This window comes from Bos javanicus, chromosome 8 (assembly GCF_032452875.1).
Source record: "Bos javanicus breed banteng chromosome 8, ARS-OSU_banteng_1.0, whole genome shotgun sequence".
Lineage (NCBI taxonomy): Eukaryota > Metazoa > Chordata > Mammalia > Artiodactyla > Bovidae > Bos > Bos javanicus.
In genome coordinates, this window is record NC_083875.1 from 70,400,121 (window position 1) to 70,427,628 (window position 27,508).

Sequence of the window (27,508 nt, forward strand, 5' to 3'; positions counted from 1 at the left end):
GGCTCAGTAGCTGTGGTGTGCTGGCTTAGAAACCCTGTGCCATGTGGGATCTTAGTTCCCTGACCAGGGATCAAACTCACGTACCCTGTGTTGGGAGGCAGATTCTTAATCACCCCACCCCTAGGGACACCCCTGGAGAGTATTCACATGTAACAATTTTTCGCCCTTTTATTCCCCCCCACCCCAAGCCCACTCCTACCAGATTGCTTCGCCATGTGACACTCCCTACTGAAGAGACTGGCTCCTTTTAGTGGATGGTCATGTTCTCCCTGGACCATTTTGTAAAGATGCCTGTTTTATTGGGATGATCCCTGGTAGAGGAATGAGTGTCTCACTGGGAGCCTGGAGAGGGATGAGGGTGACAGAGCGCTGGAAGCAAACAGGAGGCAGGCCCTGAAACCGCTTCTGCCCAGGCCCATCTCAGTAAGACAGCATCTTCCTCTGCCAGCCCTGCCTGGGCTGGCGCTCTGCCCCTCGCTCTACTTCGTATGGATGCTGCCAGCCCTGCTGACTTACTCAGAGGAGCTGGGGAGGCAAGTGAGGAGACAACACCTAAAGCTGTGGTCCCCAACCTTTTTGGCACCATGGATTAATTTTGTGGAAGAAAAGTTTTCCACGGATTGGGGCAGAGAGGGGGATGGTTTGGGGATGATTCAAGCGTTTTTCATTTACTGTGCACTTGATTTCTGTCTTGTGGCAATCTCAGGATATTCTGCCCTGACATTAGGGCTAGGGTTCATGCTCCTGTGAGAATCCAATGCCTCGGCTGCTGACAGGAGGTGGAGCTCAGGTGGTAATGGCAGTGTTGGGGAATGGCTATAAATACAGATGCTTTGCTCACTGGGCCTCCTGCTCACCTCCTGCTATGCAGCCTGGTTCCTAACAGGGCACGGACTGGTACCAGTCTAAGACCGGAGGGTTAAGGACCCCTGATCTAAAGAACTTTGTGTACTTGCCCAAGGCTGTCTGTACCCATTTGAGAAAGATCATCCCTAGGGGTAACCTTGGACAGGGCTGTGAGTTAGCTTTGCCTGGGAGGGACAACCCAGCAGTGCCCCCACCCTCCCAGCCAGGGTTTGTCTGCCAGCCTCTCCCCTGGGAGCCCCAGCTGCTTCACAGGTGGTAGATTGGAAAGCTGGTGCTAGGCGTGCCTGCCCTGGGGCTATGTTTGAGTCAGACAGGGGGCTGTGGTCCTCTGCCAGATTTTTGGCTTGATTCACCCATCACTTCTGGTCCTAATCCCAGAGGACATTTTAGAAAGGTGCATGGGTGCTGCTGGGCTGCAGCACCTACCTTACCACCCAGTCAGTCTGGAGAGAAAAGATAAAAGCTGGGGGGTGCTTTGGTGCTATCTGGTTCTTTTTGAATGGAATCTTGGCAGAGACTGTGTGTGTTGCCTCCTCAGGCACCTTGATGTAATTTATACCTTGCTATAATTGTCCCACTTTTTGCCTGAATGGCTGCCTTTATTTTTATAGGAAAGATCAAGCCTGTCTGTGGCTCAAGGAGTTGTCAGGCCCCAATAATCTGGTCCCAAGTAGGACAGGGTCCTTGGCGCCACCTAGTGTCAGGTGTAGCCCTTGGCAGGGAGAATGCTCACAAAAGGGGACTGATTGACTCCTCTGTCAATTCTTGGGTCCTGGCACAGTGGGAATACCGGAAGAGCACTTTTATGGGTTTCCTAAAGATGTATAATCAAGTGGCAGCAATAGAGTTGACATGATGAAAGGTGCTATATGGTAGTGAGTGTGAAGAGCTTACGTGGAACACACAGCAGCACTCTGAGAGTTCAGAGCCAGGGCCATCATTGTCAGAGGAACAGGACTCAGACAGATGGAGGAGAGACATGCAGAGTGAGGGGGTTAGTGCAAGTGGAATGCTCAGCTTAGGGGAAGGCTGAAGGCGATACTGAGACAAGATTGGAAAGGAAGATGGGAGCCTTGAATGCCATAAGATATGGTTTGAATTTCACCTTGAGGCTCTGCGGACAGTAAAAAAAAATCAGCAGGGAAGTGACAGGTTGGAAAAGAGAACATTGGGGTCTTAATATGGTCAGATCCCCACGCGTAACAAACCATTCTCTTAGACTCATGGTAGCTCTAAGGAACGGAGAACAAATGGGGTATGGAGGCCCATGTGAAATGGGTCGGCCAGTGAGCTGTTGAAGGCCTTTCAAAGGCTGGACAGGTTTTAACTAATAGTAGTGTAGTGTTAAATGGCAACCCACTCCAGTGTTCTTGCCTGGAGAATCCCAGGGACGGGGGAGCCTGGTGGGCTGCCGTCTATGAGGTTGCACAAAGTCGGACACGACTGAAGTGACTTAGCAGCAGCAGTGTAGTGCTAGTCACTTAGTCGTGTCTGACTCTTTGCGACTCTGTGGACTGTAGCCTGCCAAACTCCTCTGTCCATAGGATTCTCCAGGCAAGAATACTGGAGTGGATTGCCATTCCCCTGATTGTGGCAGTCAGCTCTCCTCCCCAGGGCCCAAGTGTTTCAGCATCAGAGTTCTTTGCAGCCACCAGCCAGCCCGAGCCTGGGGGAGGACTTCTTTGGAAGAGAGTTATTAGTCAATCCTGGTTGCCAGAGGAGAAAGTGGGGGGCAGCCTTTGGTCTCTGCCCAGCTGTGAGCATCCACCTGCTTTGACCCAGACAAGCTGGGGAGGGGATGGGATACCACCCAAGCAGGCAGCTGCTATTTGTCCAGCTCAGTGCCCTCTTTACTTTCTTCTGTGTTTTGGGGAATCACTTCAGAAATGATGACAGATTCGAGTTACAAGTGACCTGAGAGAGCATCAGATACAGCCCCCTGCTATTGGAGATGAGAAAATGACTTTCCCAAAGTGACACTGCTAGGTAATTCTCAGGTGCTTTAATGTCAGTTCTCACCATTCTGAAATAGGTACTGTTGTCATCCTAGTTGTGTCAATGAAGAAACTGAGGACAGGAAGGATAAGTCGCTGGTTCAAGAACTCCTGGCAGTAAGGGCAGGGGGCTGAGGAGCCAGGAGCCTGAGTCCTGGGTTCCTGGCTTTCCCTGGGCTGCTCTTGTCCCTCCACCAAAGGCAGCCTTCCAGGCCACGGTGGAGGTCACCACAGCTTTCAGCCATCTCTAGTCTGCCAGAAGCTGCCCTGGGCTCTTGGCTTTGCCTTTCCTCCCACAGGGCCTAGCTGGCAGGAGATGTGCTTCCTGAAGCTGGGACTTCCCCCATGGAGGCTGAGGGATGCCTCTGCTGGGGCCACCATGTGTCTCAGGGACTCATGGTAGCTACTCATCCCTCAGGTGGGCAGCGAGGGTGTGCCCCTCCTATCCCTTCCAGCATCACTAAGAGAGAGATGATTCTTCTCTGGTAGAAGGTGGGGGGAAGGAGAGACAGCCTTCTGGGTGGTGAAGGCCTGGCCCAGCTCTGACAGGCGCTTGCCACAGTTAGGGCAGTAAACGGCAGATGGGAAGGCAGCATGTGGCCCCCCACAGTGGGGGATCCCAACCACCTTGAAGGTTCCGGCATATCTACATGGGGAGGAGGGAGTGGCCTGGAGGAGAGTGTGCCTGGTGTGTGTGTGCCTGGTGTGTGTGTGTGTGTGTGTGTGTGTGTGTGGTTTGAGCCCACACAGAGCCCTGTGCTGAGACACTGCATTCCTGGCCGGGCTGGCTTCCTGCTCCAGATACATTCCTGCCCCAGAGTCACCACAGAGACTGCCTGGAATCTGGCCCCACATTCTCGAAATTCAGGACAAGATCTGGCAAAGGTTCCCTCCCTTTACCTCCCTATCCTCTGACTCAGGAGGGGGAAAGCCCCCTGACAGCCAGCCCTCCCTCCATACCCCCCAACCTCCGCCTCCTCCCCTGGGAAGCATGGTGCACGATATACCCGGCTGTTGGACTTGTACTGTCCCCAGGCCCAGGCTTCTCTGTTTTGTACCTGGGAAAGAGTCATGGGGGTGGTTTCCAGGAGGACAGGGCCGCAGCGGGCAACCCAGAGAACTCAGACAGCAGGGAAGGGCCTGGCCTGAAAGTCAAGGTGTCAAGAGTAAATTTGGGCAGTCATTGTTCCCGGGGGAGTTGTGGGGAGGGGCGGGGGTGAGGGCTTCGCTGCAGGCCTGTTTCCCCATGTCATAGAGTTAGAATCATGTAGTTTTTGATTCCTGACCGATCCTGCGGGGGCTGTTGGAGGACAGGTAGGAGGAAGCAGAGGGTGAGCAGACTGTCTTCTCTCTCCCAGATAATTACCACTTGCGACTAGAGCCTCCAGCTCCAGCCTGCCCCTCTCCCTACTCCCAGAGGCTCAGGTGCAAGCTTGCACGTCCGCCAGCTCCCTTATCTCCCTTCAGGGAATTTGGGTCCTGCTGGGATTTTTCCAGCCCCAGTGACCTTCCTCAGGGGACTGAGGTTTCCTTAGAGGCCACCACCCCATCTGGTCTCCAGCCTGTCTCAGCTTTCTCGGCTGCCTGCGGTGGTGGAGTTCCATGGACTCAAAGTGGGTGGGGCTGAGGACTGGTGAGCCTTTACACTCCCAGACCTCGGGGCTGCCCTTCGGTCCCCCTGTTTCACTTTACCGGATCCTGAACCACACCCTCGCCCCCGCCGGATTCTACTCTAGCCCAGGATCCAAGGCGCCCTGCAGTTATTGGAAAGGATTTCTGTGCCGAGAATCCCTTCCACCTTTGATTGCGCCAGGTTTCAGAGTGGCTGAGTGACTTTCCCGAAGGCACACAGCTGGGCGCGCGCGGACGCGGACGTCCTGGCCTGCGATCTTTCCACCGCCTGCACGTGCTGATCCATTTCCTTCCGCGCTCGCGTCCGGTCGCCGCCCCCCGCCTCTCCCAGCTTCATTTCGGCCGCAGTAAGATAGACTCGGCTTGGGAACCGTGGGCAGGGTGACCCCACGCCACGGGCGAGACCGCATCCCCCGCCAGGGTCCCTGCTCTTCGGCTAGGCCGGCTGGGCAAGGGAGCCAGGGGCCCGCCTCCTACCCCTGCCCCCTGCCCCCGGCCCCTGTCCCCGTCGACTATGCTGGGGGGCCCAGGCCCCGCCCTCGCGGCCCTTCTCGTCGCGTTCGCACACCTGCGCACCCCTCCCCGCCCCGTCCCTCCCCAATGCGGGTTGGGAGTGTCCCGGGGCCGCACCCTGCCGGGTCCGGACGCGCAAGCCTAGCCGCCCGCCCGACAGCGGCTCCGCGACGGCGGCAGTGATAGCTCGGTCTTTCTGCAGCAGCCACGGCCCGGGCGCCGCATTGGGGCCGGATTGGGGCCATGCTGGGCCGGCGGCGCGTCTTCGCCGTGGAGCCGCTGGGCGGCCAGGGTGAGTCGCCCACTCAGGGGCGGGCCCGGACCTTTGGCCTGGAGCCGACTCTCGTGCCCTGGCCCCTGTTTGCGCTCCCCGCCCCACCGGCAGAGCCCGCACCACCTGCGCGGCGCAGCCCGCCCGACCTCGGTGCGCCCTCCTCGCCGCCTCCCTTAGGAAGGGCCGGGGATCGCGTCCTCACGTTGGAGGCCCTTTTACTTTTTGGCGTTAAACCGATCGTCACCTCCATCCCATTTTCCCCGGGCCCACTTACCTCTAATTCCTGGTCAGGATCCTCGTTTCCCTGGCTCCTGCCCCAGCCGGCGGTCGCGAAAAGCCCTCATCTCTGCGGCGGTGGACCTCTTTCCAAAGGAGCCGCGCAGGGGTAGACTTCCTGGTGGACTTTCTTGCCCAGAGGGGCCTGGTTTGGCATCCAGATGCGGCAGGCCGGGGAAGGAGGCCGGCCTCCGTCCCCTCCAACCTCCAATTCTGTATTTTTACGATTGGGCACTTAGATTGCAGGAGAGCCTGGCACAGACCAGGAGAGCTGTAGAGAGGACAGTGATTGGGCGACCGCGCTGCTTCTCCTACCATTTGGGTTCCCTTTCCTCAGTTCAGATTTTTTTCAACTCTCCCAAATTTTCTGCTTCTCATTTAAAAGAACAAAAGTCCAAAATGATTATGGCTATTGTGATTTTTGGTACCTTTTCCCTCCAGGACTTCCGGGATGGACTTTCTCTTGCATCCTGATGCCAGTTTAGACCCCTGCTTCCCTCTTTGTGTCCTTTCCCCTCTCCCTGAGGCGGGGGCACAGCCACACTACCCCTTGGGGAGCAGCCGAAGAGGCTATAGTTCCCCAGTGATGGTTCAGAGGTCTTAGGCTGACCTCAGGGGCCAGAGCGCAAGGGCTCCCTGGAAGCAAGTGCCCACCCCTCGAAGGAAGATATCATTAACAATTACTTTTGTAAAAGGGACCCCCATCCTAACCCAATCTCCCAGACAGGGATGGAGAGATCTGGACGCGGCTGTGGTCTGCTGAGCTCCTCCTGTCACCTTTGACCCAGGACACTCCTCCCCGGGAAACGCCACCAGTTGCAGGAATGTTGGCGTAGCCGGCCCAGCCTGATGACTGACTCTCCTTGCAGATGGGGCTGGCGAGGACCTGGCACATGGTTGTGTAGTGCCTGGAGTCAACAGCACCTACAGGCAGATCCCAGATGTGGCTCCAGTTTGCTCATCAGACTCCTGGAAGAGGCAAGACCAGCTGAGAGGTCCCCAGGGGCAGGTGCCGCTTCTCAAACTGGGCTCCCAGGACTCAGGAGTGGAGATGGCGGTTGGGGACAGCTCCCTGGCCACCTCCCCCAGCTTTTCTCAAGACTCTCTGAACTTTGAGCCCCTGGAGAGCGCTGAGTCCCTAGCCCTTGGTGCCCTGGAGCCTCCTGCCCACCTAAGCCGGCTTCTAGCCAGCCGTAAGCTGGAGCAGGTGCTGAAGCGCTCCCACCAGCTCTCAGTTCCCCCTACCAGCTTGTCACAACACTGCCACTCCCCAAAGTTGTCGCCTAAGTGTGAAATGCCCCATTCTGAAGCAAGGGGACCAGAGGCCACTGAGGCAGAGAGTGATTTGGAGGATGGCCTGGAACAAGCAGAGGTGGTAAGTGCCAACTCTCAAGGGTGGGATGGAGATGGACTCTCCCCTACCTCCTCCACCCCTCCGCCCCAACCTTGTTCTCCCTGGAACTCTCCCAGGCAGGGTATTGTGTGTGTGTGTGTGTTAGTCGCTTAATTGTGTCCAACTCTTTGTGACCATCATGAACTGCAGGAGGAGACAACCCTGGCGCCTGCAGCTTGCCAGGCTCCTCTGTCCATGGAATTCTGCAGGCATGAATACTGGAGTGGATTGCCATTCCCTTCTCCAGGGGATCTTCCCAACCCAAATCAAACCTGAGTCTCCCATGTTGGAGGGAGACTTTTTACCATCTGAGCCACCAGGGAAGCTGGGGCAGGGCATTCCTTGCCTCTCATTGATGGGTTGGATGAGATGTCTCACCTCACCCCCAACCCCTAGTTGTGTGGAGATGAGCAGGGCCTGGGGCCTACCTGGCCCTTTGCCTGGTTGGGCACGGGGTGAGCAGCTGGGTGTGTGTTCTCCTCTTACTTATTCTGCCCCATCTACTGGCCCGTTGGGTGGGAGTCTGACTGGGTTCAGAAGTCTCTCTGACCTCACTGTGTCCCACAGGTGGAGGACTTGGAGCCTGAAGCCTGCTCCGGCCTTCCGGGGCAGGGTCTTCGCTATCTGGAACACCTGTGCGCGGTGCTGGAGCAGGTGGCAAATCTACAGCAGCTCTGTCTGCAGCTGCAGACTCAGAGGGGCCCTGCGGTGAGTGAGCTGTGAGTGGGCAGGCCGGCTGGTGGGCAGGTGAGGGGGAGGCAGAGGATCGGTGGGACCCCTGAAACCAGGACTCCCTTCAGAACAGCCTCAGCCCTCTAGCCAGGCCCAGAGAGCCTGTCTCTCCTGTGCACAGAATCCTGAAGAGGAGGAGGAGACAACCCTGGCGCCTTCACCTCTGCCTTCTTACGCCCCAGGCAGTGAGGTGCGCGGACCGTGGGAATGGCTCAGCCAGACAGAGGAGACAGGTGAGCTCCAACTGCATCTCTCTCTGCATCTTGCCTAACCAGGGCCCCACAGGCAGACTGCCTGAGCTCTGGGCTTGATGAGTGCCTTCCTGTTCCTTGCCTGGGGTAACCGGATTATCTTTCTGAAGGAGCAAAAACAGCTTCACCCCCAAAGGTAGGGGCGCCCAGTGCCAGCCCTCCCAGGCTGTCAGAGGCCCTGATGGAGCCAGCTCACACCTCATCCTCCCAGGAACACAAGGTAGGTGAGGGCTATATGTGGGGCCTGGCCTGCTGTAGTGGGAAGCCTGGTGTGCTACAGTCCATGGGGTCGCAAAGAGTTGGACACAACTGAGTGACTGAACTGATACGTGGGGCCAGGTGACAGGATGGGGTGGGGGTGGGATGGTTGGGATGTGTGGATACCCTGAAAGCTAGAATATGAGAGGATTCCTATTTGGAGCAGGTGACTTGTCCTGATTATGGTGACAACTATCTGTGGGAGCTTGGTCCGGGGTATGTTGTGAGGAGGGACCTTGGGTGACCCCCTCACCCTCTGCTCAGGGGGATTGCTCCCACTGGAACAAAGTCAAAGTCCTGCTCAACCGGATCAGGTGGGGCAGCCCTCGACCTGCTGAACTTGCCACCTCTGCCGATGGTCCTGTGACACACAGGTGAGTCCTGTGACCCAGCCCCCAGGTGAGTTCTGTGACCCTGCCCAGGGCAGGGCAGAAGGAGGAGCCTGATGAGCTAGGAGGCTGAGGTTGTGCTGCCAGTTGTTATTTTTGTCCCTGCAAAATTTGAGAGAGGCAGTCTTGGAGAAGGCTTTCCTGGTGGCTCAGCGGTAAAGAATCTGCCTGTGATGCAGGAGACCCGAGTTTGATACCTGGATCTGGAAGATCCCCTGGAGAAGGGCATGGCAACCCACTCCAGTATTCTTGTCTGGAGAATCCCATGGAGAGTGGAGCCTAATGGGCTACAGTTCATGGGGTCACAGAGTCGGACACAACTGAGCAACTAAACAAAAAGTCTTGGAGAGGTTGTGGGAAGAAACAGAAAGTAGTTAAAAAGCCCCATTTATAGATGAGGAGTCTGAGAACAGGGCTGGGGAGGGAAGTTATCTTCCTGAGGCCGCACGGCGAGCCAGTGGCAGAGCCAGGACCAAAAGATAGGAAATCGTCATGTGAACCCAGCAAGCCCTCAGCCCTCAAAGCTGAAACTTAGGCGACCTCCCTGGGTTTCCCCAGGAAAGCAAGGTAGTGCACACAGAATGCCACAGCGGGTGCTGGGAGTGAGGGTCTTTACTGAATAACTCTCCAGGATAAGCCCCATCAATTAATATCCTTAGGCTTTTCGCAATTGTCGGTCAACTCAGGGGCCATCATTACTTTTTTTTTTTTGAAGATTAATTTTTGGCTGTGCTGGATCTTGGTTGCTGCTCGGGCTTTCTCTAGCTGTGGCCACCAGGGGCTACTCTGTTGCGGTGTGTGGGCTTCTCACTCTGGTGGCTTCTCTTGTTATTGAGCACAGGCTCCAGGACATACGGGCTGTAGTAGTTGGGGCGCATGGGCTTAGTTGCTTTGCAGACTGTGTGATCTTCCCAAACCAGGGATGGAGCTCATGTCTACTACATTAGTAGGCAGATTCTTTTTTTTTTTTTTTTTTTTTACAAAAAAACCCTTTTATTTTGTATTGGGATATAACTGATTATTCCAGGGCTATATTGCAACCCTGGTGATTTCCCAGTCAGTTATCACCAGGGCTTTCCTGGTGGCTCAGATAGTAGGGTCTTACTGCAATGCAAGAGACCTGGGTTCAATCCCTGGGTCCTGAAGATCCCCTGGAGAAGGGAATGGCAACCCACTCCAGTATTCTTGCCTGGGAAATCCCATGGACAGAGGAGTCTGGTGGGCTATAGTCCAAGAGTTGGACACATCTGAGTGACTACACTTTCACTTTCATGGCCAGTTAACAATGTTGTGGTAGTTTCAGGTGAATAGCAAAGGGACTCAGCCCTACATGTGCTTGTATCCATTCTCCCCCAACCGCCCCTCCCATCCAGGCTGCCACATAACACCAAGGAGAGTTCCATGTGCTGTACAGTAGGTCCTTGTTGGTTATGCATTTTGAATACAGCAGTGTGTACAAGACCTTTTCAAACTCCCTAACTATCCCTCCTCCCCACCCCCCACCCGACCCCTGCCCTGAGTAGGTAGATTCTTAATCACAGAAGTCTGCCATCATTACCTTTGTTTTTTTCCCCTAGCCTAGAGCTTCTTTCCTTTTTCCACAGGATTGCATCAAGGGACCTCCCTGAAAAGCCTCTGGGCCATCCCCTCCAGAAGACCTTTATGCCATCATTAGTGGTTAAGAAGAAACAAGACAAAAACCTCTCTGTACACTGAGACCTCCTGGTGCAGGGATGTGACCCCCGTGGGGCGAGTGCAATGAAGTCTCCTCGCCGTCTGCCCTGATGCTGCTTCTGGGCACTGCCAGAAAAAGCTGTGGATGCTCTGTCTTCTCTCTGAAGTTCTCTCTGAACTCAGGCAAGGGCTGAGTCCTTCTCTTCTGAGCAGCCAAGGAGCCCTGGGTCCCTGAGAGGCCCCAAAGTGCAGCAGCTCTGGGGCTCCTCCTTGGTTGCCAAAAATCCCTGGGCTTAGGCAATGTGAACCTCACTGATTCATGGGGCATCCATGGGGCGTGTCAGGCACAGTGATCTCTCGGCACCCAGTGTGTCGCTGGGGACTGTGGGACTGTCAGTGTGGTGAACTGACTGGATCCAGCCGTCTCTCTGGAATCATGCCCTCATGGTGAGGTAACCGCAGGACGATGGACCTGACCTTCACTCCTGAGTGGACAGTTACTGATCTGGAGTCCTGTCTTCTTCCTCATACTCAAGTGGGCAGCCCTAGAACAGAGAAGGGCACTCTTTTGGCTGCCTCTGCCCTGAATCTTGCCTGAAGACTGCACCAGGGATGGGAGAGTCAAGTACAACACAGGGAACAGCAGAGTAATCTTCAAGGTCTACTCTCTGCTGCTTTACTGCTTACCTACATCATAGCTGAAACCAGAGGCCCAAATTAGCATTTAGACCTTGACAAAATTGCTTAACTTTTCTGAGCCACAGCTGCCCACTTAATCTCCCAAATGGTATAACGATGCCTGCCTTGCCTACCTCACAGACTTGTTCTGAGGATAAAGTGAAATTAAGCTGCCTCAAAATGCTTGGTGAATGTTAAATGAATAGGAAAGGGGGTTGGAGGGAGGCTAAACTGGAGGGATGATGAGAAGGTCAGAGGATAAGGGGGAATTGGGATTGCTAATTGGGACTAAAATGGCCAGTGATTAGTGGCAAGACTTTGAGCGAGTCATTTGAGTCTCTCACGTATCACATCTGAGAATTAGAACACTAACACCTGACCTGCTCATTCCCCAAGAGTTGATGTGAGGACTAAAGAAAATGACTGTGAGAATTCTTTGTAAATGTATATTGTGAAGGTGTGTTGACTGAAAAAATACACGCAACCTAAGAGACCTTTATTCCGTGGGAATTTTTAGGACTTCAAGCCTTGGAGACAGCATTTCCTCAGAGAACTCTTTCTAAGGAGGTGAGGTGAGGAGTCAGGTTATATAGAAGTTTGCAGCAGGGGATGGGGCTCTGAACAAAAGTTTATTGTTAATTAAGGAAAACCAAATATCTCAAATCAAGAAATTTAGCAGTCTTCTAAGTATGGGAAGCTGCGATCGTCTGGGCTCCCTGAATTCATTCCTTTCATATGCATCTCAGCTATCGGGGCTAAATCCTACTGCATGATCTTTCACATCTTTAATTCCTCTTTCAACTTAGGGAATGGGGGATGTGGTGGGTGGCTGCCTCTTGCTTTTTCTTGCACACACCTGCCCCCTGCCCCAAGCTCCTCAGCATTTACCAGGGAAGTGGCTAAGTGGATGATGGCTGCCAGATAGCTGGTATTATTCTACCTGGGCTCAGAAAAGTATTTTTCTGAGGGAGGAAATGGAGGAAAATATTTTCTATGGGAGGAGGACATAGTCACCATAGTCAGGACACCAATATGGGAGGAACTATTCCATTTCACACCTTTTAGGTTCCAAGCTCTGTTAACTGAGAAGGGGGTAAAGTTTAGTCTCCTGCAGGCACCCAGAAGATGGGAGGTACAAGTGGGGGCTGCCCTCAACAAAGGGTAGGGCTAGAGATGGGGTCATTGGTTGAGTCAGACACAAGGATGTCTCTATAGAAACGGGCACTGATCATGCATCCTCCTCCTCCAGTCAGCTGGTTCTCTTGCTGCTGCCGGCTTGGGGGTCCGCCAGAATGAAGCATAGGTGCTGCTTTATGTTTGAGGGTCCAGCTCCATCTGTCTTTGGACCAGGAACCAGTTCTCTGAAGTCTGCTTTTCTCATGGGACACGTAAGCGCGGACACCACCGACGCGCGGCTTCCTAACGCATATCCGATCGGGGAAGGCGCACTTCCGCTCAGCAGTTGGAGCGGGATGGCAGGCCGGTGTGGGGGAAGGGAGAGGTCGGTGGAGAGGAGGGAGGGACTATATCCGGGAGAGTGGCAGCTTCCGACCAGTGGTCGTGCTTCCGGAGAGACGCTTCCGGTGGCGGCGGCAGCAGCGGCTCTGGTGGTTCCGGGTGTCTTTGTCCCCCCGGTGTCGCGGCCCTGGCCCGCAGGTGGGTTGGGGGGGCCTTCCGCCGCCCCTCTGCCTCCTTGCCCCTCCCCCGGCCGAGGGGCTGCGAGAGCCAAGCCGCGAAGATGCACTGGGCGCGGAAGGGGCCGAGCCCCTCTCCGGACTGCAAGTCTCGTCTCCCTGGCAACGGCCTCGGCCCTGGGGGCGGGCGGGAGGAGGAGAAACCGCGCGCCTTCGTCCTCCCACGGCGGCCTGGCCGCGGCCCGGCCCGGGAGATCCGGCTCTGGTGGCCGCTGAGACGGGAGCCGAGGCACGGGGAGCGGGGGAGCAGGAGGGCGGGCGCGCAGCCGGATTTGCGTTCGCCTGGCCGCGGAGCTGTCTTCTCACCAGCCCGTCCGGGGAACAACGGGCCGGGCTTCCGGGGAGAGGGCCTACACCATCTCCTCTCCGGCACCAGCCTCCTCCATTTTTCCGGGCCTTGCGTGGAGCTTTTTGGCGGATGTATTTGAATGAATGAATGTCACCAGGGCTCTTTCCAACCCTTCACTCTCCCCAACCATCTGAGGGTGGCGTGGCATAGTGAGAGGAGCGCTGAGTTGTCGGGAGACCTGGGTGTGAGTCCTAGTTTTTTACGTACCTGGTTCTGTGCCTCGGGCAAGTCTCAGTCCCTCCGAGCTTCGGTTTCCTTTTGTTTGAAAGAGTATAACAGTATTACCCATCACTAGGTTATTGTGAGAGAAACTGAAGCATTGTAATTTCTCTGTTTCCTGGTCCATTTCCTGTTCTCTCCATCTGTCTCCCTGTTCATTCTCAGTATACATTTCCCCACTTTCCTTCAGATCCTTAGTTCCTTTTTGGGGGGTAGGTGGAAAATCTTCCCTGTGAATTGTTAATTTATTTCTTTTCTGATTGAAGGTTTTTTCCCAAGACTCTGAAAGAGGACAGCATTCCCAATGTCACAGTTTAAGCGCCAGCGGATCAACCCGCTTCCAGGGGGACGCAACTTCTCAGGTGATCACCTTTATCTCTACCTGGCCCCACATTGGGAAGTATGTGGTTTGAAGTTAGTCTTTAACAGACGTTAGTCTTTAAATCCACCAGGGGTTTTCCTGGTGGAGTGCAGTTTGCTGCTGATGTTTCTTAGGAAGCTAGTCGATGACCACAGTGGTTGTCAGCAAAACCCTGTTGGGACTTGTACGGATCCACTTTACCCTTTGGGTTTCCTGTCTTCTTTAGCTGACTCTAGTGCTTACCACGGTAGGTGCAATTCCTGGATTGCTTCTCTTCCAACAGGCGCAGCTTCGACATCCCTTCTGGGCCCTCCTCCTGGTTTGCTCACTCCTCCTGTGGCCACAGACCTGTCCCAAAATGCCAGGCACCTTCAGGTAAGTTGGGCATTCCGTCTAGTGAGTTTCAGCACTTGGGAGGACCTCAGCATGCATGGTTGTCCGATGCTTTCATTCTTACATGACATTGTTCATCCTTCTTGACACTCCTATCGTCAACCAGTCCAGAGGTAACTAGACCTCTCTGACTGGGGAGTCTTTGGTTTTGATTCTAGGGAAATCTCTAGGGTGCTTTTTGGAGTTAAGGAAGAACTGGGAATCCTAGAAGAAGCTTATGGCCCAAGAATCAGCATGACTTCTCCCACCTTCGGTAGATTATGTCCACTAGACACATGTGCTTCCTTCTACAGGAAGCTCCGTGCAGTACTTTGATCTGGGGCTGGAGGGGTGGAGAAAGATGAGATGCTAATGGCAGAGCATGGATAGATGCTTTCTCTTACCTTTAAACTTCACTCTTCTCATATAGGGTGGAGAGAAACAGCGGGTCTTCACTGGCATTGTTACCAGCTTGCACGACTACTTTGGGGTGGTGGATGAAGAAGTCTTTTTTCAGCTAAGGTAGGCTGAGGCCGTTCCCCTTCTGGAAATGCTTAACGGGATTCGGGTCTGTCACTGTGCTGGTGGGGCCTTCTAAAGACATTGCTTTGCTGTTATGCAAGGTGTGAGAAATCTTGATGGGAAGGGCCTCATAGGGACAGTCAAGGTGGCTTGGCCAGGGTCTCTCTCCTGACTGGGTCTCCTGGCTTGTGTGCTGGCAGTGTGGTGAAGGGCCGGCTGCCCCAGCTGGGTGAGAAGGTGCTGGTGAAGGCTGCATACAACCCAGGTCAGGCAGTGCCCTGGAATGCTGTCAAGGTGCAGACGCTCTCCAACCAGGTATTCATCTCTCCTCAGCATGTGCATTGGAAAGGGGTAGGAGGGACACCCTGGTGCCCAGAAAGATGGACAGGAACCTTTCTTTGGTCAAGGGGGTAGGGCCACATTTTTCCAAGGTAGTGAGCACTTCAGCCATGGGATGCCCTGAGTTTCCTGGTTACTGTTCTGCAGCCCCTACTGAAGTCCCCAGCACCTCCCCTTCTACATGTGGCAGCCCTGGGCCAGAAGCAAGGGATTCTGGGAGCTCAGCCCCAGCTGATCTTTCAGCCTCACCGGATTCCCCCACTCTTTCCTCAGAAGCGTGAGTACCAGCGACATGGATATTGGGGGTGTGGCTTTATGGAGTACTCTGGTTGAATGGACTTGTAAGAATTAGGTTGTTGCTCTCAGAGTAAAAGTGGAGAGTAGAATAGGGGACAGGAAAGTTGGGCAAATATTTAGGTGTTTTGAGTCACTATCCATTTCCTTTCTGCAGCTCTGAGTCTCTTCCAAACATCCCACACACTTCATCTGAGCCACCTGAACAGGTTTCCTGCTCGGGGCCCTCATGGACGATTGGATCAGGGCCGAAGGTAAGATGATGATCAAGCAGGAAAGGTGCTTCATTTCTTTGCCTCTCAGAGAATGTGCCCCATCCCCCTTTTTTTTGACCACTTCTTAACACCAGCATTCTCTTTGTGCAGCTAGATCCTAGTCCCTTTACCCTAAGATAGGCTGACACATTGAGAAATATTGGAACTTTATAAGCTGGTTCAACAAGTAGGGATTTGGCATAATTCATCTTTCAAAATATCACACTGAATTTGTTTTTAATATATAATTTTGTCTTTTATTTCTAGTCTCTAAGATTGGGATACCAGGAATCAAAACTGAAGAAAATAGTAGTGTCCAAAAAAATTTTTGCAGTGTGTTTTTTTAACTGAAGCATAATTTACAATATAATACCAGTAGATTGGAAATTTTATGTATTATGAGATGATTACCACAATAGCTGGTTACTATCTGTCACTCTACAGAGTTATTAAAGTATTGATTATATTGTCTGTGCTGTATATTACATCTCTATGACTTACTTATTTTATAATTGGAAGTTTGTACTTTTTAATCCTCCTTCACTTGTATTAGGGCTTCCCTGATAGCTCTTTTGGTAGAGTCTGCCTGCAATGTAGGAGATCCTGGTTTGATTCCTGGGTTGGGAAGATCTGCTGGGGAAGGGATAGACTACCCACTCCAGTATTCTTGGGCTTCCCTGGTGGCTCAGTTGGTAAAGAATTCGCCTGCAATGAGGGAGACCTGGGTTCGATCCCTAGGTTGGATCCCTGGGTTGGGAAAATCCCCTGGAGAAGGGAAAGGCTCACTCCAGTATTCTGGCCTGGAGAATTCCATGGACTGTTTATGTATAGTCCGTGGGGTCACGAAGAGTCGGACATGGCTGAGTGACTTTCACTTTCACCTGTTTTGCCCATTCCCCCCACAACCCCCTCTGCTCTGGTGACCACCAGTATGTTCTCTATATCTGTGAGTCTGTTTCTGTTTTTTTGATGGTTTTTTTTTTTTAGTTTCCTGCAGTGCATGATTTAATTCTTAGTATAAAACATGTTTCTTCCTATACACCACAGAAGTCAGCGATGTGATAGACTATGTATGTTGCACTCTGTCCAGAAATCCTGTGCTGTGGACATGTAGACGTGGCCTTGTGTGGAGCAGGCATGGTGGCTTTGGGCCTTTGGGGCATTCTGGGCCATCGTGTGTCATCTGTGAGCGTTGGGGACTGCCAGGAGCATGCTTCCTGTTCTCTCTGGCTCACATGTTCTGATCCTGCCGTACCCTACCTAAAAGTTTTTGTTTCTATCCCTAGGAGTTATGCTCTAGACTAGTTTGTTGAAGACACATTCAAGTTATTTCTGTCAGTCTTCTTTTTAACTTTTTATTATGGAAATTTTCAAATATAAGCATAGTAAATACCCTCATATACCCATCACCCAGCTTCAACAAGTATCAATATCTGCCATTCTTTTTCATCTGCCTTATACTTTGTTTTTTTTTTTTTTTTAAGGTAAAATTTATGTAGGTTGATGTGCACAGATCTTAGATGGGCAGTTTTGACAAATGAAAAATCCCATGTGACTCTCACCCCTTTTAAGATACAGAATATGTCCATCACTCCAGAAAGGGTTCTCATGTTCTAGTTCTCTTCTGAAATGAGGACTGTTCTCAGAAGGAAACCGCTTCCTCTCCCAGAAGCCAGTGATTATTACTTGTAAGTAAGGGCTAAGCACGCAGTCTACTGCAGACATGTAAAGGGGGCATGGAGTTCCTCAGAGAAAAAGCTTTAAGCAAAGTGATGGAGCTAGTCTGCTGAAGCTGCTGTGTGCTGCCTCGGGGTAGGTCATTGGGAACTCTGGAGTGGGCAGCTCTGATTGTGTAGGATTTTTTTCCACAGCATCTCCACTGCTTAAAACAGTTTCATTTAAGTTACTGGTGTATAATTCACATACACCCGTACCTCTTGTCCTCTGCATCTTCTTGGTCTTCAGTTTCCAAGGACTCTCCAACTCTCCCGTTCTGTGAGTTTATTAAAGACTTTGTTACAGACTGAGGACAGCAGGTGCCCTCAGGGATAATGTAGCCTGGGTAGAAATCAATGGCTGCTATTGACTTTTTGCTTTAGGTTCAAATTCAGCCTTCCTGTAAAGCCAGTAGCATTTGATTGTCCAGGACACACCAAGCCCTGTGCAAGTTCTGTGTTCTGTTACTTTGGCCATAATGGTTCAGTGTCACGGTCTCTAGAGATAGAAGACATGACTTTTGGGAGTGAGATACTACCATGAGTCTGTAGAAGGGATTTGCAGAGCCGGGGAGGGGGCAGTAGCAATGAGGTCACCCTCTGGGGGAACAACCGTTTATAACCGAGTCAGCCATCTTAGTGTTTGACTGGAAACCAGGCTTTCTTTTGAACTTCAGGTTTTGGGAGGCAGAAACCAGTGTCTCCTTTGGATTGCTAATGCTGAACTACTGAGGGGTTTAGACAAGGATACTCAGCCGAGTAGACCATCTCAGTGTCCTGCTGAAGTTACCCAGATGGCTTCCACTGTTCGTGCTTTATAGTCTCTTCCTGACAATTGACAATAAAGATTACAGGATTCAGTGGAACATGCACTTCAACTTGAGGTTGACAGCCTTTACTGAAGAGTTCACTTCAATCACGGGTGAGCTGAAGAGAGTTATCAAAATGACTTTGGAGCAGTTCTTCTGTTAGAGACACAGAAGCACTGATATCCCACAAGGGCAAGATTAGAAGGCAGCTTTTGGAGGGAGATACTGATGAACAAGGAAATTACCCAGGCAGAAATGTGAGAAAAGAAAAATTCTGCATTAAATATAATCGAGTTAGTCAATCAGGGGTGTCATAACTAGGGAAACAACCCAGGCAGGTCTAAAGGAAAAGAGCAGAGACCTGGTAAAAAAAAATAGAATTAGCTCAGTATTACCTCAGCATGAAGAATTGACAGTCGATTTCATTTCCCCTGAGAGACATGGCTCCCCCGTCAGTCTGGCATTTTATAATGGCCTGAAGGCTTTGCTTTTCCGCTGTTCTCATTGCTCGCAGCATAACGTAGTGGCACCGTAATAAGTGATTTATTATAAAACATAGTGCATGACATTATGTAAAGTTAAAGTACTACAAAAATTATCATTCCCTCTTTCCCTTTAAAGGTAAGCATTTAAAAACTTTATTTAATTAAAGTATAGTTGGTTTACAATATTGTATTAGTTTCAGGTGTACAACATAGCAGTTATACTCCATTTAAAGTTATGTGCTTTTATAGATCACACTCCATTTAAAGTTATTATACAATGTTGGCTATAATCCCTGTGCTGTGTATTACACCTTTGTATTTTATTTATTTTGTACATAGTAGTTTGTACCTCTTAGTCTCCTATTCTTATCCCCCCATCCCCCTGTCCCCAAGGTAGCCATTCTTATATTTGAAGACCTTTAGAAAAGCAAAATTACTTCCTGTCACTTTTTTCCCCATTGTTCTTTCCTAGTCTTTATATATATATATATATATATATATATATACACACACACACACACACACACACACACATACACACACACATAATTTTTATAATTTTAATCTGAGTTCAGATTTTTTTTAATACATTCTTATTTAACATGTGTTCCATATTGCAGAGTAATCCTCAGAATTGTTTTAATGGCTGTATGATTAGTGAATTTTTATGACTTAAATGTGTAGGGTTAAGGGTTTGTGGGGCTTCCCTGGTGGCTCAGATGGTACAGAATCTGCCTGCAGTATGGGAGACCCAGGTTTGATTGCTCTGGTGTGGGAGACCCAGGTTTGATTGCTCTGGTGTGGGAGACCCAGGTTTGATTGCTCTGGTGTGGGAGACCCAGGTTTGATTCCTCTGCAATGTGGGAGACCTAGGTTTGATTCCCCTGCAGTGTGGGAGACTCAGGTTTGATTCCTGGGTTGTGAAGATCCTCCAGAGAAGCAAATGGCTACCAACTCCAGTATTCTTGTCTGGAAAATTCCATGGAACAGAGGAGCCTGGTGGGCTGCAGTCCATGGGGTTGCAAGAAAGTCAGACATGACTGAGCAACTAACACTTTCTCTTCACTTTTTTCAAGGGTTTGTTACCAGATCTCTCTCTCTCAATTAAACTTGATAGAACCCATAGCATGGTACCATATATGTATCTCTTGTTAAAAAAAAAAAAAAATTAATTTTCTCGTTTCAAAAATTTACATGTTAGCTGTAACTTACAATGTTCGTAAAAATATTAAAAAATTATTAGCTTTATCAGTCAGAGGCATCCACCATTAATATTTTCTCTCAGTCTTTTAAAGCTGTTTTTGCTCATTTGAGGCACTGTTTTCTATACAGTGTTCCATACTGTACTTTTTGTTTAACATGAATGGTTTTCTGTGTTATTTAAAGCATTTAAATGTATACTTTAATATCTTTAATAACAGTCTCTTATATGGCTGTTAGTATGGCTTATTTATCCATTTCTTTAAAGTTCAGGATTCAGATGGTTTCCAGCTCTTTTTAGGCCAACATGTCCTGAAGCTGTATTTAACAGTATGGTTTCTTCCTTCTGGTGATGAATCAACCTCCAGCGATGACTACGACTCCAAGAAACGCAAACAGCGAGCTGGTGGAGAGCCTTGGGGTGCTAAGAAACCAAGGCATGACCTGCCTCCTTACCGAGTCCATCTCACTCCTTATACTGTGGACAGGTGAGTGGGGAGGCTGGGCTGGGGGGTGAGACTTGCAGGTGGTAACATTTTTCTTGTGTAAATACGATATAGTCTGGTAGTAATTGTGTATGTGTATTCTTATGACCTTTTTGCTCACTTCATTTTTGTTTTGTAATGTGACAAATTTATTTCAGAATCTCAAATTCAGGCCAGCATAGCACCACTGATTTATGATTTAATCACCAGAAGTTGTTATGTCAGCCTATAATTATGGCATCCCAATCAAAATCCAGGTGCCCAATACCAGTTATAAATCAGGTGGAAACTATGGGTCATGGGAACGGTGGGACTGGTTTCTCAGGGAAGCTCTGAATGATTTCTTGAGTGTGACAGCATGTACGAGGTCACAGGTCCCCATACAAACTTACTTCTCAAGCGTAGAATCTGAGTAGATGAGTGATCCCAGATGCCAGCTAGCAGGGGAGATGCAGGGCTCCAGCTGCTGTGTTAGAAGCCCCCCAGGGCAGATCCACTTTGCTCCAAGTAGAAGTGAGGGCGGCCTCTTAGCACCTCCTCCTCATGACGGGCAGGGAGGGCGGGCTGCCCTGCTTCCACCCCCAGGAGCAGGCCACACCTTGTACTCTCCATGCTGACCCACCTGCCTCCCTAGGGTAATCTCAGGAGACCCTGGTCCCCACATCACCACTGCGGCAGGGTACATCTTGAGTGGTCAGGACACCGATTGCTGATGATTAGCCACACACACAGCTGTGTATTTTTTTAAAATCACAAGTGGAAGCCTGTTGTACATACTATTTGGCACTTTGCTTTTTCACTTATCTTGGAATTTATTGCACATTAATGTTTGTTAGACTGATCTCATTCTTTTTAGCAACCACACGGCTAAGTGGATGGACCAGAATTTATTGAACCAGGTCTCCATTTTTAATCTGCAGTTATTCTAAATCTTGTTGTAATAATAAACGTTCTTCTGTAGACATGTCTGTGGACAGGTGCAAGTATTTTATTGGGCTCAGTTCCTAGAAATGGAGTAGCTGGCTTAAAGGTCTGTGAACCTTGAAGGTATGGCCAGGCTTCTCACAGAGGCTGTCAGTTTACCTTCTCACACGAATTGTGAGGTACTTGCACCCCCAGCCTTTGCCAACACCGTGTCAGCCAGCTTCATGATGTTTGTCAGTCCAGTAGGTGAAAAGTGATACCCTGATTTGAATTTCTTTAATTATGAGTGATACTGAGGATATTTTCATGAGCTCTTCAGTCTCATTCCTTTTTCTAAGTATCTGTTGCTGTCAGTTTTTCCAGTTTTCTCTTAGACATGTGATTTTTTTTTAGTGATTTGTGAGTTCCTTTTATATTAACTTTAAGATAAAGACTCTTTGCTGTCATATATTGCAAATGTCTTTTTTCCTTTCCCTAGATTGACTTGTAGCATTTAGTGGTCAAATCTAATCCATTTTTCTCTCTTCAGAGGTGTCTTCCTTAGAAAATTCTTCTCAGATTATAAAAGAATTTGCTTCCCTTTTCTTGCAAGTCTTTTTTATGGTTCCATGTAAAAAAAAAAAAAAAAAACAGAACAAAAAAAACACTTCATCATTGTTCAATCTGGAACTCCCTGCTTTCTTCCCACAGCCCCGTCTTTGATTTCTTAGAACTCCAGCGCCGTTACCGCACCCTCCTGGTTCCCTCAGATTTTCTGGCCGTGCATCTGAGCTGGCTGTCGGCCTTCCCTGTGAGCCAGCCCTTCTCTCTCCATCATCCGAGCCGCATCCAGGTATCTTCGGAGAAGGAGCCAGCTGCTGATGCTGGTGCAGAGCCCCCCCCTACAGACAGCGACCCCACCTACAGTTCCAAGGTGAGTTGGCTGGGGTCCTGCCACTTGATCCCCTTGTTGAGGGCTGAGAAAGCTCTCGAGTGTCTCCTTCACGCCGTCCCTACCAGGTACTGCTGCTCTCCTCCCCGGGACTGGAGGAATTGTATCGTTGTTGCATGCTGTTTGTGGATGACATGGCTGAGCCACGGGAGACCCCGGAACACCCTCTGAAGCAAATTAAAGTAAGAGCTGGAGCCCAGGAGGCAAGACACACTTACTGACGATGGTCAGTCCCTGTCAACTGAGATGCTGCTCATGAGCTCAAAGAAACAGAGTTGAGATACTAGTCGTTCTGCCCGGAGCAGGGTGTGGCCCAGAGATGGTCTTACTAGATTTACGTGGGGTTCAAGTTCATGGGTAGAGAGCTGCCCACCACGTGCAGTGTGGTGGACTCTGTTCCCCAGTGGTGCAGGTTGTTTCCCAGTAGGAAGCCCAGATGATTGGTTTTTCGTGTCTTATCCCTGGTCTCTCTTTGCAGTTTTTGCTGGGCTGGAAGGATGATGAGGCAGTGCTGGTTGGTGGTGAGTGGTCTCCTTCGCTGGATGGCCTCGACCCCAAGGGCGACCCACAGGTGCTTGTCCGCACTGCTACACGCTGCGCGCAGGCCCAGGCTGGCATCGACTTGAGTGCCTGCACCAAGTGGTGAGTGGCTGCCAGAGCTTGCCTGTGGGCACCACTGAGTGGGTGAGACCCAGGCGGAGGCCAGGCTTCTGCTGGGCCTTTCTGACCTGTCAGCTCCCGTCAGTTCCCTCATCCCAGCTCATCTCCCTCCCTCCAGCCCTGCCAGTGGTTGCTGTAGTCCCGAGCATGGCTAGGGATGTGTAAGTGTGTTGAGAGCCAGCTGACCCTCCAAGGCTCCTCAGATGTGGTCCCCAGCCACATTCCGAGCTCCTTACTGCCACGGCACCTCGGATAGTAACTGTTGGGTTACCTGTCTCTTCCCATGGACCATTTCTTGAGGACTTGGACTGTATCTTTTAGAGCTTGGCCCACAGTACATGTTCATTAAATGTTGACTGGCAGCTGAAGCACTCACTTGTGAAAGTCATGGGTCAGCACTTCATTTCTCCTTTCACTGTGAGCAGGTGGCGCTTTGCTGAGTTTCAGTACCTGCAGGCGGGACCCCCGAGGCGGCTCCAGACTGTGGTGGTGTACCTGCCAGACATCTGGACCATCATGCCCACTTTGGAAGAGTGGGAGGCTCTGTGCCAGCAGAAAGCTGCAGAGGCAGCTCCCCCGCCCCCGGAGGTGCCAGTGGTGAGGCCAAGGCTTACGAACCAATGAGGGAGGGAGGTACCTGAACCCCAGGACCCAGGTGGTCATAGCCCTTGACATCTGCCACAGGAAACAGAGCCTACAGAGCAGCCGGCTGATGGATCGGAGCAAGCAGCAGACACCTCTAAGAGTGCCGAGAATCCAGAGGTCACCGCACAGCAGGAAGTGGACACTGACCTCCCAGAGGCCCCCCCACCCCCTCTGGAACCTGCTGTCATGGCGCGCTCCCGCTGTGTAAACCTGTCCCTGCAAAGTATCGTGGAGGACCGGAGGCCAAAGGAAAGGATCTCTTTTGAGGCAGGTGTAGGAGCTGGCGGCTGTGGGGCGGTAGCGGGTGATGGGAACTCTCTCTGTCCTGAGGCTCATGGCCTCCCGCCACCTCCCCCACCAGGCCACGGTGTTGGCTGAGCTGTTTCTGGAGATGCTGCAGAGGGACTTTGGCTATAGGATTTATAAGACGCTCCTGAGCCTTCCTGAAAAGGTCGTGGCCCCGCCTGAGCCTGAGAAGGAGGAGGCAGCCAAGGAAGAAGAAGCAGTCAAGGAGGAGGCCAAGGAGTCCAAGGATGAGGTACAGAGTGAGGGCACAGCTGCCGAGGCAGACGCCCCGCCGGTGAGTATCGCTGCCCTTTGTACGGGCACTGGGGCGGCAGGTCCTAAGGCCCACCAGAACTGGAGCACAGAGCGTGCCTCAGCTCTGCTCACTACCCCACACTCACTGCACGCACCTCCTGACCCCGGTGTGACTTGGGCACAGGGCATGTAACTCTCCTGTGTGGCTACACAGCTCGGAGGTGAAGCACCTGGGAGAAGGGAGGAGGGCCTGGAGCTTCGTGAAGGGAAGCGTGGTTGACAGGGCACCATGGACATCTGTGTTCATAGCAGTGTTTTGATGGGTACAGGTGTTTTCATGACCCTATGGTTAACTACAGCACTGCATTTTCTTAACGGTTTCTAAAGTCCATGGGTCTGCTTCTTGCCTAAATATAATCAAGTAAGCAGATTGCTTATGGGACTGGGCTTGACTCCCAAGGAGCACCCCAGGTGTCTGGAACTCGCCCTGGTCTGCTCTGTGACCCCTGTGTAATGAAGTACATTAAATGAGACGCTGCACGTAAGCCTTTATACCATTGCCTGAAGACGGCCAACGTGAAAATGTTAACCGTTGTTATGGTGCGTAATTCCAGGGGCAGCTGTTCTCCTTATCATCTGGGTCTGCTTCTCCTAGAAGGAAGATGGGCTTTTGCCCAAACCCCCGTCTTCTGGGGGAGAAGACGAAGAGAAACCCCGGGGTGAGGCGTCTGAGGACCTGTGTGAGATGGCCTTGGACCCAGAACTGCTGCTCCTGAGAGACGACGGGGAGGAGGAATTTGGTATGTGTGGTGCCAGCCGGATGGTGGCTTCTTGACACTGTGGCTTACTGCTCTCTCGTTCTGGATGGAGCCAGTCTGGACCCACGTGGGCCTTGCTCTAGGCTCACCTCAGGCTTTCTGTAGCAGGAGCCAAGCTGGAGGATTCCGAGGTCCGGTCGGTTGCTTCGAACCAGTCAGAGATGGAGTTCTCGACCCTTCAGGACATGGTGAGACCTTCAGTGTGCTCTTGGGGCTCCGTGATCGGGAAGCCTGGCAAGGCCTCTGACTCTCCTGGGAAAGGGATGCTTTTACTAAATGGCCTCTGGCATTTTTTTTTAATAGATTGATAGTTAAAAAAAAAATTATTTATTTTGGCTTCATTGGGTCTTAGTCATGGTACACCGGGTATCTTTTGCTGTGGCACACTGATTCTCTAGTTTTGGCATGTGGGCACTCTCGTTACTCCATGGCATGTAGGATCTTAGTTCCCCAACCAGCAATTGAACCTTTGTCCCCCACGCTGCAAGGTAGATGCTCATCTGCTGGACCACCAGGAAAGGCCGAGACACCTGGCATCTTCTCATTGATCAAAGACAAAGGTGGCTCTTGGCTCGTGGGATAGCACACTCATAGGATCCAGGAGAATCCTTCAGTGTCTCTATCAGTGTGGTTCTGAGTGAGCTGTCTGATCTAGGAGCACACATGGTTCCTCTCTGGATGACAGGCCTTGGGGCGGAAGTGCCCCAGAGAGAGATCTTTGCTCACAGGCCAAGGGTCAGATCTCCAACTGGAAGGTGTGTCTGGGTGTGAATGTGTCAGCCAAGCTGCCTTATTTTGAAAGGGCTTCATCCTGGGTGATTTAGCATTAAGAGAGCTATTTGTAAATCCTGTTCATCCTTGTTTCTCTTGCAGCCCAAGGAGCTGGAACCCTCTGCTGTGCTCCCTGTGGACTGTCTTCTTGCTTTCGTCTACTTTGACGCCAACTGGTGTGGCTACTTGCACCGGCGAGACCTGGAGAGGATCCTGCTTACCCTTGGGCTGCGGCTCAGTGCAGAGCAGGTAGCGTCTCCCAGCCCTCCTTGAGATGCCTCCCCCAGTGTCGTCGTGTGCAGGTGTGGCTTGGGATGCTGTGGCTCTAGGTTCTTGTGCGCCATTACAGGGGCCTTGCACCTTCTTCTCTGTGGGCATCGTGGGTGTGTGTTTCCTGCAGGCCAAACAGCTGGTCAGCAGGGCGGTGTCCCAGAACATCTGCCAGTATCGGAGCCTTCAGTACAGCCGCCCGGAGGGCCCAGACGGGGCACTCCCTGAGGACCTGCTCTTCGGTGCGAACTGGGCCCTGCGGCCTCCAGGGGACGGGGGCGGGTGGGCTGCTTTCTCCCACTTCCCGTCCCTGAGTCTTCTCCTGGCCCTCCTAGGAAACCTGGACCTGCTACCTCCTCCCGGGAAGAGTGGGAAGCCGGGTACGACCCCAGTGGAGCACAAGGGCCTGGTGTCCCACAACGGCAGCCTCATCAACGTGGGGAACCTGCTGCAGCGTGCGGAGCAGCAGGACAGCGGGCGGCTCTACCTGGAGAACAAGATTCACACACTGGAGCTTAAGCTGGGTGAGTGGCCTGTGGCTTGGGGACATGAAGCGGGAGGCCTGCACCCCAGACTCCAGGCTGCCCGCCATCTGCTCCCCTCTTAGCTGAGCAGTCTCTCCGGCCTGCCCCCACCAGAGGAGAGCCATAACCGTTTCTCAGCCACTGAAGTGACAAATAAGACACTGGCAACGGAAATGCAGGATCTGCGGGCCCGGCTGGCCGAGGCTGAGGAGATGGCCCGGACAGCCGAGCGACAGAAGAACCAGCTTCAGCGGCTGCTTCAGGAGTTCCGAAGGCGCCTGACCACCTTGCAGCTCGACACACAGAGGATGCTTGAAAAGGTGAGCCTCCTGGAGAGCCGGCCGTTGCGTGGTGAGGTGGGTCAGCACAGCCGGCTCAGCTTCACTGGCATTTGCCTCCATCTGCTAGTTTCTTATGGAATCCATCAGTCAGCAGCTTGCGACCGGGAGCCTCCCAGGAGGAAGTGGTTAGTAGTTCTCGGATGGGATCTCGGATCTCAGCCCTTCCTCCTCCAAGTCCTGATTCTCGTGTGTCTGTTTCAAACAGGCTGACAGCTGGGTAGAGAAGGAGGAGCCAGCACCAAGCAACTGAGGGGCCTGGTGCAGGAGCCCTATGAGGTCAGCGATGGAGCCTGCTGAAGTTAGAGCCCAGAAAGCAGCCAGAACAGGACCTGGGAGCTGGAGGCAGGGGTGGCTGACCTGGCGGCACTCGGCCTCTGCAGAGGCGCTCAGGCCGTCAGGGGGGGGTCTGTCTGTGCCACGCGGGTCGGATGAGTGAGGAAGCCGGTTCCACGCGCAACTAAATCCAACATCTTGTGCACCCCTCGAATGTCATTTTGCCCTCTACTTTGGGATTCCTCCTGGGGCCCTTTCGTCTTGTGCTGACTTTCTCCTGTCCTCTTCCAGTTTAGAATAAGACAGGGCAGGAAAAGGCTTTTCAAGTCTGTCATAAGGTCTGATGCCAATAAACTAAAGGAGCAGATGTGGAATCTGGTTGGGGGTAAGAACCCTTACGAATGGCACAAATCCTGCCAGCTTCCAGGAGCAGGTTTTTGGGGAGGGGGCTCCCTGGCCATCACGGGAACGGTGTCAGTGCTAGCGAGCGTTTGGTGTGGGGCTGTGTCTGCCAGTCAACACTGTGTTCAGCTGCCCCAGGTGTGCCAGAAGAAACCAGCACCTGTCCCCCGGCTCCCTGTGTTCAGAATGTGGTATTGGCTCTGGCCCGGCCTTTCCCCTTCCCCACAAGTCTTGCCTCTTTCCATTAATCCGTGGTTTCAGTTTGACTTTGTATATAAAGTTGGTTTTCTTTCTTTTTTTTTTTTTTTTTTGGCTTTTTGTTTTTTAAATAAACCAAAGTCAAAAACAAACCCAGTGTGCTCCATAGCTCTCCCCTTGAC

The 27,508-nt window shown here is 51.9% G+C and overlaps 2 protein-coding genes across 6 annotated transcripts; both read left to right on the forward strand.

The window, feature by feature from the left end:
• The first annotated feature begins 4,053 nt into the window (after positions 1 to 4,053).
• On the forward strand, positions 4,054 to 11,430 carry C8H8orf58 (chromosome 8 C8orf58 homolog). Its single transcript, XM_061426995.1, has 7 exons — positions 4,054 to 5,298; positions 6,426 to 6,931; positions 7,517 to 7,657; positions 7,803 to 7,914; positions 8,043 to 8,152; positions 8,455 to 8,564; positions 10,184 to 11,430. The coding sequence occupies exons 1-7, from the start codon at positions 5,250 to 5,252 to the stop codon at positions 10,293 to 10,295; spliced, it is 1,140 nt and encodes a 379-aa protein (XP_061282979.1). The 5' UTR covers positions 4,054 to 5,249; the 3' UTR covers positions 10,296 to 11,430.
• A 1,066-nt stretch (positions 11,431 to 12,496) lies between these two features.
• On the forward strand, positions 12,497 to 27,479 carry CCAR2 (cell cycle and apoptosis regulator 2). 5 transcript variants are annotated; one of them, XM_061426967.1, is made up of 21 exons: positions 12,497 to 12,587; positions 13,460 to 13,555; positions 13,838 to 13,929; positions 14,357 to 14,448; positions 14,649 to 14,763; positions 14,935 to 15,064; positions 15,239 to 15,335; positions 19,913 to 20,032; positions 21,644 to 21,866; positions 21,953 to 22,066; positions 22,363 to 22,526; positions 22,970 to 23,141; positions 23,229 to 23,456; positions 23,551 to 23,769; positions 24,385 to 24,529; positions 24,653 to 24,735; positions 25,421 to 25,567; positions 25,719 to 25,830; positions 25,924 to 26,112; positions 26,227 to 26,432; positions 26,659 to 27,479. In XM_061426967.1, the coding sequence occupies exons 2-21, from the start codon at positions 13,498 to 13,500 to the stop codon at positions 26,701 to 26,703; spliced, it is 2,751 nt and encodes a 916-aa protein (XP_061282951.1). In that variant the 5' UTR covers positions 12,497 to 12,587; positions 13,460 to 13,497; the 3' UTR covers positions 26,704 to 27,479. The 5 variants fall into 5 exon arrangements, with proteins under 5 accessions (XP_061282951.1, XP_061282953.1, XP_061282955.1 ...); XM_061426969.1 differs by having other exon boundaries at positions 24,656 to 24,735; XM_061426971.1 differs by having other exon boundaries at positions 23,551 to 23,727.
• The last annotated feature ends 29 nt before the right edge of the window (positions 27,480 to 27,508 follow it).